At 42.8% G+C, this 13360-nt stretch overlaps 1 protein-coding gene across 2 annotated transcripts in view; it reads left to right on the top strand.

The window, feature by feature from the left end:
• The window catches only part of RAPGEF5 (Rap guanine nucleotide exchange factor 5), a 225900-nt gene that overhangs the window by 206645 nt on the left and 5895 nt on the right, over window positions 1-13360 (top strand). For both annotated transcript variants that reach the window (XM_049642887.1, XM_049642886.1), the window contains 3 exons: window positions 130-217; window positions 5580-5644; window positions 10783-10837. In XM_049642887.1, coding sequence (XP_049498844.1) covers window positions 130-217; window positions 5580-5644; window positions 10783-10837 — 208 coding nt within the window. The remainder of the gene's footprint in view (window positions 1-129; window positions 218-5579; window positions 5645-10782; window positions 10838-13360) is intronic.

Raw genomic sequence — 13360 nt, 5'->3', positions numbered from 1 at the left:
CTACTTTGTTCTGAGGAAGAACCTCTCAATATCTAAATCATGTTCAAATTGTATAGCAAAAGTGGATTTAGAATTGTTTCTGTAGCACATTGATTTTTCTTTCTCTTTGTCATCTGCTTGGTTTGGCAGGATCCTTCCCTGAATCACAAAGCCTACAGAGATGCTTTCAAAAAGATGAAACCACCCAAAATCCCATTCATGCCCCTGTTGCTTAAAGGTAACAATTTTGTTTTATGCTGTGCAATTCCATCTTCAGAAATGTGTCATTCTAACTACGCGGGGCTGAAAAAAACAGGGGGGACTCTAGGTGTATTTTGTGAGACTAATTTTGACATTACACCTGTGTTTGCTTGTGATTGTTTTTCAAACGCTCAATTATTTCTGAGGTACCAGAAATACTTAATTGTACCCGAGAGATAACAAAGCATTTTCACCTGACTTCCAAAACTTGGGACTGGAAACATGTGTTTTTATTTTGCTCTGCTTCTAAGCATGGTCTTAGTTTCTTAGATTACCATCCACTTAATTCAACCAAGAATAAGGCTGGGATAAAGAAACCAAACAGTGATCATGCTCTCTATATTTGCAGCTTAAATTTCAGGGATCTCCCTGACTGGCTGCTGCTGTGTGAGAAATACCTGTGGTCAACACAGGCAGTATAGTGGATGAAAATTATTGGTGGAGGACGTACTTTCTTTTTCCAGTAATGGAATCCATTTGGGAAAATATGTTACAGCTGCAAGCTAGTCCCCTGACTTCTCCTATAGAGCACCAAATAATTCATCCTGAAACATGTTAGTTACATTTGTTAATGAGATCTCAGTGGTCTCTTTCAAACCAAGAGGTTTAATTAAAAGGAAGTTCTTTTTATACCGGCCTATTCTGCTAACATTCAGTATATATTCTACCTAGGTGCTTTCCAGGGAAAAGGGATTTGGTCTTTTTTTTTTTTTTTTTTTTTGGCCATATTTTGATTCTTCCCAAGGGATTTTATAGGCATACTCTTTTATATAGCCTGTGCCCTTCAGAGGCAAGTAACTTCTGCTAGGTCTGGCCCCAGTAGCTGGACTCGTAAATGTGATTCTGGAAATGAGTTACCTAGTAACTGTGTTGTTGGATGTCCTGGCCAGGCTCCCTGCCTCCTCTCCCCCCATTGCTACCCCCACTGACAATAAAGCTGATCTTCCTTCCTCAGCTTCTCTCCGGAACAACCCGAGCTTGGAGAATTTCTGAGTCGCTGTGATTCCCTGCAGCTTCTCATCTAGCCTGCATCTAGTATCAAGCAAGAATCTTTGTGAAACAATACTGTGTTAGCACAACTGAGAGGCATATAGATGCTGCATTCAAGCTGAAAAGATTCTGCTAAATGTAAATGGGTGAAATAAGGAGGGATTGTAATGCCAAAATAGCAATTTAAACGTTTATTCAGGCTTATGATTTTTATTTGCAAAATAAAACACCTTCACCTGGACAGTGCGGGTGGCAGGTGGGACTTAACAGTTAGAATCATTTAGACACAAATAGGAAGCAGGAAATGAAGACAGATCTGGGAAAGGAATTGATTTGAAGCAGAAAACAATTTGAAACAAAATTTGTAAGGTAATGAGCAGTTAGTGGACAATGTCCCTTTAGCTTATTTAAATATGAGCAGTGTTTTTTGCTGTATATTCTTGATTTCCCCCCAAAAAATATTTAATGCAGCCAAGTGTCTCACACTTATATCTTAGCTTAGATGCAATTTTCTGCTCTACTGAGTTTATCTACGCCTCTTTGTTGGCAGCAAAACAAATTTCCCTTTTTTTCTACTGAAAATACATTCATTCACTCTAGTAAATTAAACATTTTTTTCTTTTTTTTTTTATTAGAGGCTTTTTTGAGTTTAAGCAGTTTTCCCTTTTAAATATTTTGTGATTATAAAAATAAACATCATTAACACTTTATTTAAAATTATCATTTTTTTCTGGGATGCCTCGGTGGCTCAGTCAGTTAAACGTCTGATGCCGGCTAAGGTCATGACCTCACAGTTCGTGGGTTCGAGCCCCGCATCAGGCGCTGTGCTGATAGAGCCTGGAGCCTGTTTTGGATTCTGTGTCTCCCTCTCTCGCTGCTCCTCCCCCACTCATACTTTGTCTCTCTGTCTCTCTCTCTCTCTCTCTCTCTCTCTCTCTCTGAAAAATAAAAATTAAAAAAAAATTTTTAATAAAATTATCATTTTGTCTGAAATAATTTCCAAAGGAATATAATGTGAAATTTAAAATATGTATATATCATGCCTGGAACAAAACATTTTGGAAAAAATAACATTGGGATGCCTGAGTGTCTCAGTCGGTTAAGCTTCTGACTTCGGCTCAGGTCATGGTCTTGGGGTTTGTGAGTTAGAGCCCCACATCGGGCTCTGTGCTAACAGCTTCAGATTCTTTGTCTCCTCCTCTCTCTGCACTCCCCCCACCCCCGTGCTCATGCTCTGTCTCTGTCTTTCAATAATAAATAAATGTTAAAAAAAAATAATAACATTAATTTGGGGGTTTTTTTAATTGCAAAAAAATTTTTAAGTTGTAATAAACTACTTTAGAACAACCACCTAATTAATGAAAACTTGTTCTGCCCCTTGTGCCTCCCACTTTGGGTTGCTATTAGTTAGAGAAAAAGGATCAAATTGAACCCCTTGGATGTTAAGAAGGATTAGGCCTCCCATGTTTCTTTCTTTCTTTCTTTCTTTTTTTTGTTGAGACAGTTCCCAGTAAGCATGGAGATTATCAGGTAATCTGAGGATCCTTCCAGGCCTCAGCTTTCCTGTTTCCCAGTTGAATTCTTGCCTTTTGATTTAGTTGCCCCCATACTGTGGTGTGGAATCTGTTCAGAAAACAGATGAATAGGAAACCCTAAATAAGTGTAGGAGAAAGGATCCAGCTAAGCTAAAGTCCAAAGCAGCCAAATAGTCTGTTTCATTCAGCGTTTTGAAGATGGTAGTCCTTTCCAGTAGAGTCAATAATCAGCAGGTGTTTGAAGATTAACTGAAGTCCTCCAGTGGGTTGTGTATGTATTTTAGAGAAGAGATGATTATTGCAGGTTTGCGAGTGTATTTAAATAAAAGGAAAACTGGTGTTTCTTCCTCCTCTTTTAATTGCCATCAACAAGTGGAGTCATTTTGTCTGGCACTTCTGTTATATGAAGTGTTTGGAGAGTGTTCAGGTGTCTCCAGATGAAAGGTACTCATTTCACACACTCAGCCTGGTGGGTACCCAGAATTGCTTCACAGCCCATAACTTAAGTTCTGAGATCCCAGGTTTCTTTCTCTCTCTCTGTCCCCTTCTCTCCCAACTTTCTTCCCTTCCCTTCCCTTCCCTCCCCTCCCTTCCCCTCCCTTCCCCTCCCCTCCCCTCCCCCTTCCCTTCCCCCTTCCCTCCCACGACTTAAGTTCTGAGGTCCCAGGTTTCTTTCTCTCTGTCCCCTTCCCTCCCAACTTTCTTTCTTCCCTCCCCTCCCCTTCCTTCCCTTCCCTTCTGACTGCATCACCTGCCATTCAACTGCATCAAAACCTTCAGCCACTTGAACCCCCTCTCCTGAGTGGCAGCCCCTCCAGCCTCTCTGCCCTTTCCACCCGGCCCCAAGCACCTTCCCTGCCTTCTTCTCATGCTCATCAGCCTGACCTCCAAGCCCTAAGGGTTGGGGTTGAGACCACCCAAGAAGTGAAGAGACCTTAGGTTGGAGGAAAGAGAGGGAGCCACCAAAGGAAAGATTTGAAAAGTTGCAGACACACCCCACATGCCATAAATCTAGCCAGGTGACTGTAACGGGCTGTAAGAAATGTCCAAGTCCTTTCAATGTGAGCTCCCAGAGAGGCACAGTGGGGAAGAGGAAGCAGGCTCCCTGGGTTTGAGCCCTGGCTGGGAGGAGTAGAGCTGTGATGCTGGGCCAGCTGTGCATGTTCTTTGGCTCCCAGTTTCTTCACATTCTGTCCTGCTAAGGCTTTACCTTACAGTCTTCTGTTAATGCCCTTTCTGATGCTGTTAATAGAGATAAGTGCCATTATTGTCATCACCCCTCATCATCATCCTCGGGAACATAGGGAGAAGAGGACAATAATGTAACATTGGGGAAATGGCCCAAGTGACTCAGAGAGGGCATTTGTAACCCGAGGTCTCAGGGAGTTAGGGGAGACTGGGCTTTTAGGTGGTGTGTAATGTAGGTAGAGTGCACACGCGCTTATTTGCTACACACAAAAAAAAGGAAAAGCTCATGCGCCGACTACTCTAAGTATCGTGTCACAGAATGAAAGCTTATGGTTCTTTTTTGAAAGCAAAGTCATGAAAGACAAAATAACCAGAGTCTTTCAGACAACTGTGTAATTGTAAATTATTTTCCTATTAGAACATCAATTTTAGTAAAGGGGGAAAAAGCTTAGGAAAACTTTGCAGTCGGTGCTAGAAGCTGTATATAAGGGGTTCCTTGAGGAAAGGTTTGGATCAGGGGATCATGTAGGTCTGTGGCTGGTGTCGTCCCCTGGTGGGCAGTCAGAGCTCAGCAGCCAAGTGTCTTGCAGGCAGGTTTCCAGCACCTACCTCGTAATTGCCCCATAGGGACCAGCAGGATGAAAGTCTTGATTAAATGCAAATGCTTTCCCTTTCTATTTATAGGAATCTTAAGCTGTTCTTTTGCCTCTTTTATGTCAGGTTATTTCAACAAGATAATTTTCATTTGGTTTATCCTGCATGTTTGTGATCCGACATGATTATTTGCAGGCTCTTTGATTCTTATCTGTGAAGATTCCCTAGTGCTCTGTCTTTGACCCTCTGATCTGAGTTTCTGAGTCATCCACTCACTGAGCTTCAGCTGCTGTCTTTATTGTAACTAATTCCCAAATCCCTTTCTCTGGAGGAGGCATTCAGGTTTTTTGCAACCAAAAGGAGGCTTTTCTTTGAGTATCTTCTGTCACTTCCCGTGCAGGTGAGGCTCAAACCAAATGTAACTTTCCCTTCCTCTGAAAATGTACCTTCATCCTAATTTCCATATGTTCTTTTCATCAGTGATGCTTTCCACCCATTGAGTAGGGCCAGAAACTGCCATTTTCTAACCCATCCCTTTCCTCATTTCTGATACACAATCAGGCACTGGCTTTGAGACCGAAAAATCTACATTTTAACATCTAAATCTAAATCTTCTAATGTAGATAAAGCAGGCCACATACACTTTGCCAGGGATTGTTAAAAAGTAAACACATAAATATGAAAATTCCTTTGTTTCTGGGTATTTATTTCTTTCCTGCTCAGTGTTCTGGTCAAAAAAACATAATGGACTGGTTAAGTTATAGAATAGTGTTAGCTTCTATCAAGCACGTTGAAGTGCAAAATATATAACTGCATTAATGTTATAATATTCTCTCCTCCCCCTCACTTATAAATTATGCCTTTTCACATCGAATACCATACAGATTCAGGTTCAAGTTGCCTTGTCAAATGCATGGAGTAATGCATGATGTTTAAGAAAAATTAATAAGTTGCATTGCCTCTGGACCTCCTTAGCCCTGACTCATGATCCATTCCTAATGGCACATATGTCTTTTTGTTTTTAATTTTCAGATGTAACATTTATTCATGAAGGAAATAAAACATTTTTGGATAATCTTGTCAATTTTGAAAAACTGGTACGTACATTTCATTATTTCTCCCTTTTCCCACTGTCAGGAAAGTGCATGCTTTTCCTTCTTGTTCTAAGAAACAAATGGTTTAAGTATTTTTCTCCTCTGAATACATGGTGGTTTCCAGGAGCTTATTTGCTGCACGTTCAGCATTGTCAATAAAATGTATTCCAGTGAAAAATAAGTGTGCTAACAAGGTTTTGAGGACCGACTATGAAAGTCTGCTTTTTATTTTTGAAAATGGGACTTCATTCAATTAATATCAGTGGTTGTGTGTGTGTTACTAAACCGGAAATAAAACCTGTAAGGTTCTGTCACTAAGACAGGAGGTTAAGCTTTACTGCTTGAAAGGCATCGCTCTGCGTCTCAGTGTATACTGCTTCCAGGACCCAGGAAAAAGCTCTGCTTCTGGGGAGATGCGTTCATCTTCAGTGCTCCCCACTGGATGCAAAGGTGGAATTCGCAGGCTGTGCCTGAGAGGAAGCACCACCCCTCTGTCCGCCTGTGGAGCACAGTGGACTGTGGAGACAGCAGCTCAGGCAGAGTGCGCTCCCTGCTCTCAAGTGAAAGGTTCCCAATCAGTCCTCCCTTACGAGTTACTGAAATTCCCCTTCCTGAAGTATTTCTAAGACCTTCCCAGGTACTTCCTCCTGTAGTGAGCTCCTCCTAGCCTTTCTGACTGACCTAGGGCAGAGGAGGAGCTGCTAGGGAGAACTGAGCAAGTGTAGTAAACGAGGAGTGCTCCAGAGGGGCCCCGTGGACTGCAAGAATGGATCTGTCCCCAAATGAACTTGAGTGTCATAGATTAGACTGTCCTTCATGGTTAAAGATGATACCAGTGACCCCAGTCCGTAGATCCTGACCTTTGAGTGACCTTTTCAGTAATGGTAATGGATTTGTATGAACTCTTTCAGGAACTGACCCCCGGTTCCATGTGAGACTGGGTCAGGCATGTGAGAGAAGGTTGAGTGAGGCGGGGTTGCCGACCATGACCAAAGAACGGTACAAACTGATGAGTCCGAGCGGGGTTTGGCATCTGACCTTTGCCTCATAAGTGCCCGGCTGTAATCGTCAGGTTAACTCACCACACATGGGGTGAAGTGACAGAGGACCGCTGTGCCACTTGAAAATCCAAGCACCTAGAATCTGGGAGAGAGACGTCTTGGGATATCCTGCAGTAGCTCCATTTTAATCACTTGAGAATGACTGATTTGACTTCAAATCCTGGCCAGCACATCTGGTTAAGTTGTTGTTAAAGTGGATGTGCCTGTACTCTTTAAATCCCCCTGTGCTAAGTGCTTTGGAACCAGAGCTCAGTTATTTAAAAAAGTTTTAAGTTTATTTATTTATTTTGAGAGAGACAGAGACAGCACAAGCAGGGGAGGGGCAGAGAGAGAGGGAGAGAGAGAATCCTAAACAGGCTCTGTGCTGCCAGCACAGAGCCTGACACGGGGCTGGAACTCACAAAACTGTGAGATCATGACCTGACCTGAGCCAAAACCAAGAGTCAGACACTCAACTGACTGAGCCAAGCAGGCTTTCCAGAGCTCAGTTATTTTAGATGCTACAGTCAAACCAGCACAGCCAGAAGTAGATATTCAGAGTGAGGCTTTTTTGTACGTACTCTTTGGAGACTCGTTCTGTATCACTGTGTCATGTTCTATTTTTTTAAAGATAATTGTAATTTTTTTTAATGTTTATTTATTTTTGAGACAGAGACCGAGTGTGAGCTGGGACGGGGCAGAGAGAGGGAGACACAGAATCTGAAGCAGGCTCCAGGCTCTGAGCTGTCAGCACAGAGCCTGATGTGGGATTCCAACTCACAAACCACGAATCATGACCTGAGCCAAAATCAGATGCTCAACTGACTGAGCCACCCAGGCAGGTGCCCCTCACTGTGTCATGTTGTGAAGATCCCAGGGTACCTGTTTGCAACCAAAGACTATAGGCACTAACATTCTAGACTTTGTGTAGGTTAATCTCCAGTGTTGGATATTAATGAAATGATTTCAGGCAGATGAAGCCTGTGGTCAATATCTACTTCAAATCCCGGCCAGCACATGTGGTTAAGAATGCCTAACAAGCTTTGGAGAGCATGTGTGGAGATGCGGGAGGAGGGGTGTCACTCTGAGTAGAATTCAGCACAAAGGTCTAGTGAGTTACCCTCTGACTAACTTAGACGGAACACGGGAGAACAGTTGCGCTCGTTATAAAGCCGACTGTTGTCTGTTGTTAAGAGCAGACCAGCAGTTGACCTTCTCCCCCAGGTGAGCCAGTGGTTTGGTCAAGTTCCTTGTGTTACTGCCCCTCCGATAGTGCTACTGACGTCAGAGAAAGATTCAATAAAGGCACAAATGGGAAAAAGCCATGGAAAGATCCCCACATCCCTGTCTCTCATTCTGACCAGCATTTCTGGGCTTCTGCTACTTTCTTCAACAATCCAGTGGACGCCTTTGGATAACAGCTAATGTCATCTAGGGTCTTGCTTTCAGATGTGTCAGGACTTCAGACTGAGGCACCTGGGTGGCTCAGTCAATTAAGCATCTGACTCTTGATTGGGACTCAGGTCGTGATCCCAGGGTCATGAGATGGAACCCTGAATTGGGCTTCACACTGGGTGGTGTGGAGCCTGCTTAAGATTCTCTCTCTCTCCTCTTCCTCCTTCCCGCCCTTCCCTGCTGGTGCACACACATAGGCTCTCTCTCACTCTCAAAAAAAAAAAAAAGACTTCAGATTAACCTCTGGGAGCAAAACGTAGTCTAACAAATAGTACTTCTTTTAGTGTCAATAACTGTCTGTACCCCCTTAATCCTTTAAGATGCCTTAAAGAAATAACATGGCATAAATAAGTAATAATATTCTCTTTTAAATTGTAAATTCTCAAAGAGAACTTTATTTAAAAAAGACAACTAGAAGCTAAATGCAGTTATGCATGTACACAGCGGGCCATAACATCCACATACATCCATCAGACGCCGGCTAGCCCACCATTTCTAGACAGATCAGGTTCTGTAACATGAGCGAGTTCCTGGTCCTCACACAGTAGATGGCTCTTAGTATGGAGCACACCTACTGCTGACCCCCTCCTTGCACAGAGAAGACAGGGTGAGTTCAAATTTTTTCCAAGGACAAAAACCTATTATACAATGTACATAGCCCTACATTATACTTGGATGCTGGAGAATGAGACTGAATTTCCTAATAAAGTCAGCGTTTTCAAGGAATGTTTCTTAGCAAGGGACAGAGTTTCACTTAAGCTAAAACAGGATCATCTTTCACAATAATGAACCAATAGAACCTAACTGAATTAACTTGGGAGAAGCCAATGCCTCATGATGGATATTAGCTTAAGCCAGCTAGCAAATCATTCAGTGTATTCTCTTTATCTGGCTGATACAGGCCGACACATTAAGTCAGATGACACGAAGGCCCAGAAGCACTCATTGGGTCTAATAAGATTTCCATTGTTCCCTCTGCTGTCTCAGCAGCTCTAAACGTTTCAGTCGCGAACTATTAAATAATGAAGAAACAAATGCTTTCTCTCTTTCTTCTCTTTACTCCTCAGTGTTGAGAGCCTCATCCTTTACCACATTTTCCCCCTCCCCCCTTCAGAAAACCTGAAGATGGGGAGGACTCAGGTTTCACTGCCACACTCAGCCCTCAACCCTGCATCAGCTCAAGGCTCCCGTGAGCTGCCTAAATGACAGAGGATAGAAATCAGTGTGACGCCATAGCTTAGAACGAGAGAGCTGCCCTGGGAATAGTGGTAACATTTGGGGAAGGAAACATAACAATACTTTCACAGACGTGAGTCACGTCTCATTTCCTTTTCAAATGCAACTTGAGGTCCTGCTATAATCACTGTCCTATTTAATTTTCCACTATTGAATAGAAATACATTGGAAACACAGTTGAGAACAATTTAATAAGTAGGTCACATTCAAATAAAGTTTCTATAGTTCTGACAGGTTTTAAGTAAAAAAAAATTTTTTCACGCCAAAATTATTCTTGTAGCAATAATTCACTGAGGGCTTGCTGTGTATGGATGAGCCTCTGACTGGTGTGTACATGTGGAATGTGAAAGATGTTGACACGTTTGGGGAAGCTTGGAGGAGCAGATAATGAATAACGTTGATTTCTTGAATCGTTGGGCGATGTTTGGATTTTGATATGAAACAAATTAGAAAGTCGACGTGGATTTTCCAGAGGATGATAACACAATGGCAGCAGTGTTTGGAGATGATTCTGGCAACAGTAGGGGAGAAACAGGAGTGGAAAATGGTGTTGTCCTAAATGCTGTCTTTCTTCTTCGTCACGGGAAACTAGAAATGATAGAGCTAGAAGACTCTTGAAGGTACCCAAGTATAAGCTAATGGGATCTTGTCAAAGGCAGCTGTAAGCTAAGAAGACTTTTGCCTAGAGATCAGTGAGAACACTGAAGAAACAAAGTAGAATCCTGAAGACCGTAGGAGAGAATATAAACCAAACCAAAAACAGTCTCTTTAAAGATATTGGCGTTTTAGAAAATGTTTGCCTTTTGTGACTGTGTCATTTCCTGTCGCGATTTGCATACTTGAGTCTTTGATGCCACCAGAGTTCCTGTCTGCATTCAGCAAGTACCGGAATCACTGTGTGACATATGGCAGGTGCTGGGCGTGCGGAGCCCTCTACTGGCACCCGGCCTGGAAGAGGCGCAAAGATCCAGAGCAGCGCCAACCACACGAGGCCAGTGTATACTGTACAAGGGAGCCTCCCAAGTTCAGAAGGGAAATCTCAGAAAGGCTTCACCGAGAGCAGGCAAAACATCCCTGGAAGGGAAAAGCCTAAGCAGGTTTGGACAGGCAGATGGGGTGGGAATGCTGTACCTCTTTACGGTGTGTAAACGGTGGGCTGTTAGACCCCGTGGCATGAGGAAACCCAGTTAGAATCTGTGCAGCCAGGTTTGGGGGCTCTGTTTTGACAGATGAAGACTGAATATCCTTTTGTAATCCAAGCTCAGTATTCTCAGTTGAAGTCAAGTCCAGTTCCAAATGCAGCGATGCCGTTTGCACCCAAGGGTGTACTCTGCTTTCATCCCAGTAGGCATACTTCAGAAACACCCTAAATGACCCTTCCACCGATACATTTTCTGCTCTGCCTTCCAGCATATGATTGCAGACACTGTCCGGACCCTGAGGCACTGCAGGACTAACCAGTTTGGTGAGTAATTGAAGTTGGCCAGGGAATGTAAATTCACCCTACATTGGTACAGACTGTGACCTTATCACAAGTATTTGGTGGTAATAAACTGAAACAGATTATAAAGTCTTATATGCATTTACTATATTCTTTCTTAGTTTCACTTCATATTTGGGATGCAAAGGAAAACAAGATATGGCAGTTTTTTTATCCTCTCTTGGCAGCAAGTTTACACTGTACAGAGTGACTTTCGATGAGCAGAGGGCCCCCCCACCCCCACACCCCTGAGCCTGAAAGTCTGTTTGCTTGCCCCTTGGCTCAGAATTACCAGTGGGTTTATCAGGGGTGACCCTGTGCCTAAACTTCTTGCTTAGAGCCTTCCTGGAATTGGAATATGGTTTGTAAAAGTGCCTGAAGCAGCCTTCCAGAATCTTTACTCCTCTCCAACAAAAACTTCCTGTCCGGAGCTGCCTTTCACTGAATAGGTATTTTTCTGAGCACTTTTGTGGATTCCCTGCTGAGATTAACATAAGTAGAAAGATCTGTTCCTTTTTAAACCTCAGGCATAATTTACACCATGTTTAAATAGCGTTAAAACATTGCAGGAAGGAAGGAAATCAGCTTTATTGAGTCCAAGGAGCATTCACACGGGCAGTGGCATCCTGACACCAGTATTGGTGACTGGTGCATGGAGATCATTAACCCTGTGGTGCAGAGCGGGAAACTGAGACTCAGAGAGTTAACCCATTCAGCCATTATTCAGGCCAAGCCTGCCTGACTTCCTGACCCACACTCTTTTCTTTGCCTTGTGCAGATTCTATAGATATAAAGGGCAGTAAAGAAAAAAAAAAAAAATAGAAAGTTGAGTTCAGTAATTATAAATCAATCAAAGCTGACCACTAAATAAAACTTGCTTTATATATCCTCCTTGTAAAATAATTTTTTCAACAATACGGAAGTATGTATAAAGTACAAAGATCAAAGTCCTACTCCTTAAGGATTAGTGCATATTCTTAAGAAAGTTTTTTCTGTTTGGCTAGTTTTGGCTGGCAGTGTTGTCCCCTACAGAGCAACGGAACTTCTGTATGAATTACAAAGTTTGTGCTTGAAAGGGAGAGTTATAAATACAGGACCTAAGTTTTTTTGTTTTTTTTTTTTAATGTTTATTTATTTTGAGAGAGAGAGAGGGGGAGAGCATGAACAAGGGAGGGACAGAGAATCCCAAGCAGGTTCCATGTCGTCAGAGCAGAGCCCTGTGAGGGGCTCAGTCTCACGAACCATGAGATCATGACCTGAGCCAAAATCAAGAATCAGACACTCGGGGCGCCTGGGTGGCGCAGTCGGTTAAGCGTCCGACTTCAGCCAGGTCACGATCTCGTGGTCCGTGAGTTCGAGCCCCGCGTCGGGCTCTGGGCTGATGGCTCGGAGCCTGGAGCCTGTTTCCGATTCTGTGTCTCCCTCTCTCTCTGCCCCTCCCCCGTTCATGCTCTATCTCTCTCTGTCCCAAAAATAAATAAAAAAACCTTGAAAAAAAAATTAAAAAAAAAAAAAAAAGAATCAGACACTCAACCAACTGAACCACGCAGGCATCCCAGGACCTAAGGTTTTAAATATTTACATCACTTACTACCATGTGATATGTGCTTATGTATTTCTCCATTAGGAACACAAGTGCAGTGCGCTTATAGTAGAAACAGTGATAATATTGTCACAGAGATTCATTCAGATGTGCAAGCATAATGCTGCTGAGTATTGGGTTCATATTTCTCTCATCCACCTTTGCTTCCCAAGTATTTATGCACACTCACCCGATTCTAAGATATTGGTCTCACTGACCAGGAGACTCTGCAAGTGTGGACAGGAAGGGTATACTGGCCTGGTGGCCTTAACACTGTCTTGAACCTCTCATCACTAGAGAGTAAGTCCTCGTAGCACAAAGCATAACTCTTTGTGTTCTATTAGTGAAATTAGTGAAATCCATTTTGACAGCTTATATAGGAATAGTAAACCAATGTCAGCATTTGGGATAAAATAAGATAATGTTAATCAAGCCACTTAAAAATTATGAAGTTCTGGGGAGTCTGGGTGGCTCAGTTGGTTGAATGTCTGACTGTTGATTTCAGCACAGGTCATGATCCCAGGTTTGTGGGATCAGGGCCCGCATCGGGCTCTGTGCAGAGCATGGAGCCTGCTTGAGATTCTCTCTCCCTCTCTCTCTGCCTCTATCCCACTCATGCTGTCTCTCTCTAAAATAAAATATAAAAAGGGGCCCCTGGGTGGCTCAGTCCATTAAGCATCCAACTTCTGCTCAGGTCATGATCTTGTGGTTCATGGGTTCAAGCTCTGCGTCAGACTCTGTGCTGACAGCTCTGAGCCTGGAGCCTGTTTCAGATTCTGTGTGTCCCTCTCTCTCTCTGCCCCTCCCTTGCTCGCTCGCTCACTCTCTCAAAAATAAACATTAAAACATATATGTTTGTATATATATATATATATGTGTATATATGTGTGTGTATACATACATATATATATATATATATATATATA

This window comes from Panthera uncia, chromosome A2, assembly GCF_023721935.1.
Source record: "Panthera uncia isolate 11264 chromosome A2, Puncia_PCG_1.0, whole genome shotgun sequence".
Lineage (NCBI taxonomy): Eukaryota > Metazoa > Chordata > Mammalia > Carnivora > Felidae > Panthera > Panthera uncia.
Note: the sequence above shows the minus strand (reverse complement) of the source record. Positions and strands in the feature narration are given on the sequence as shown.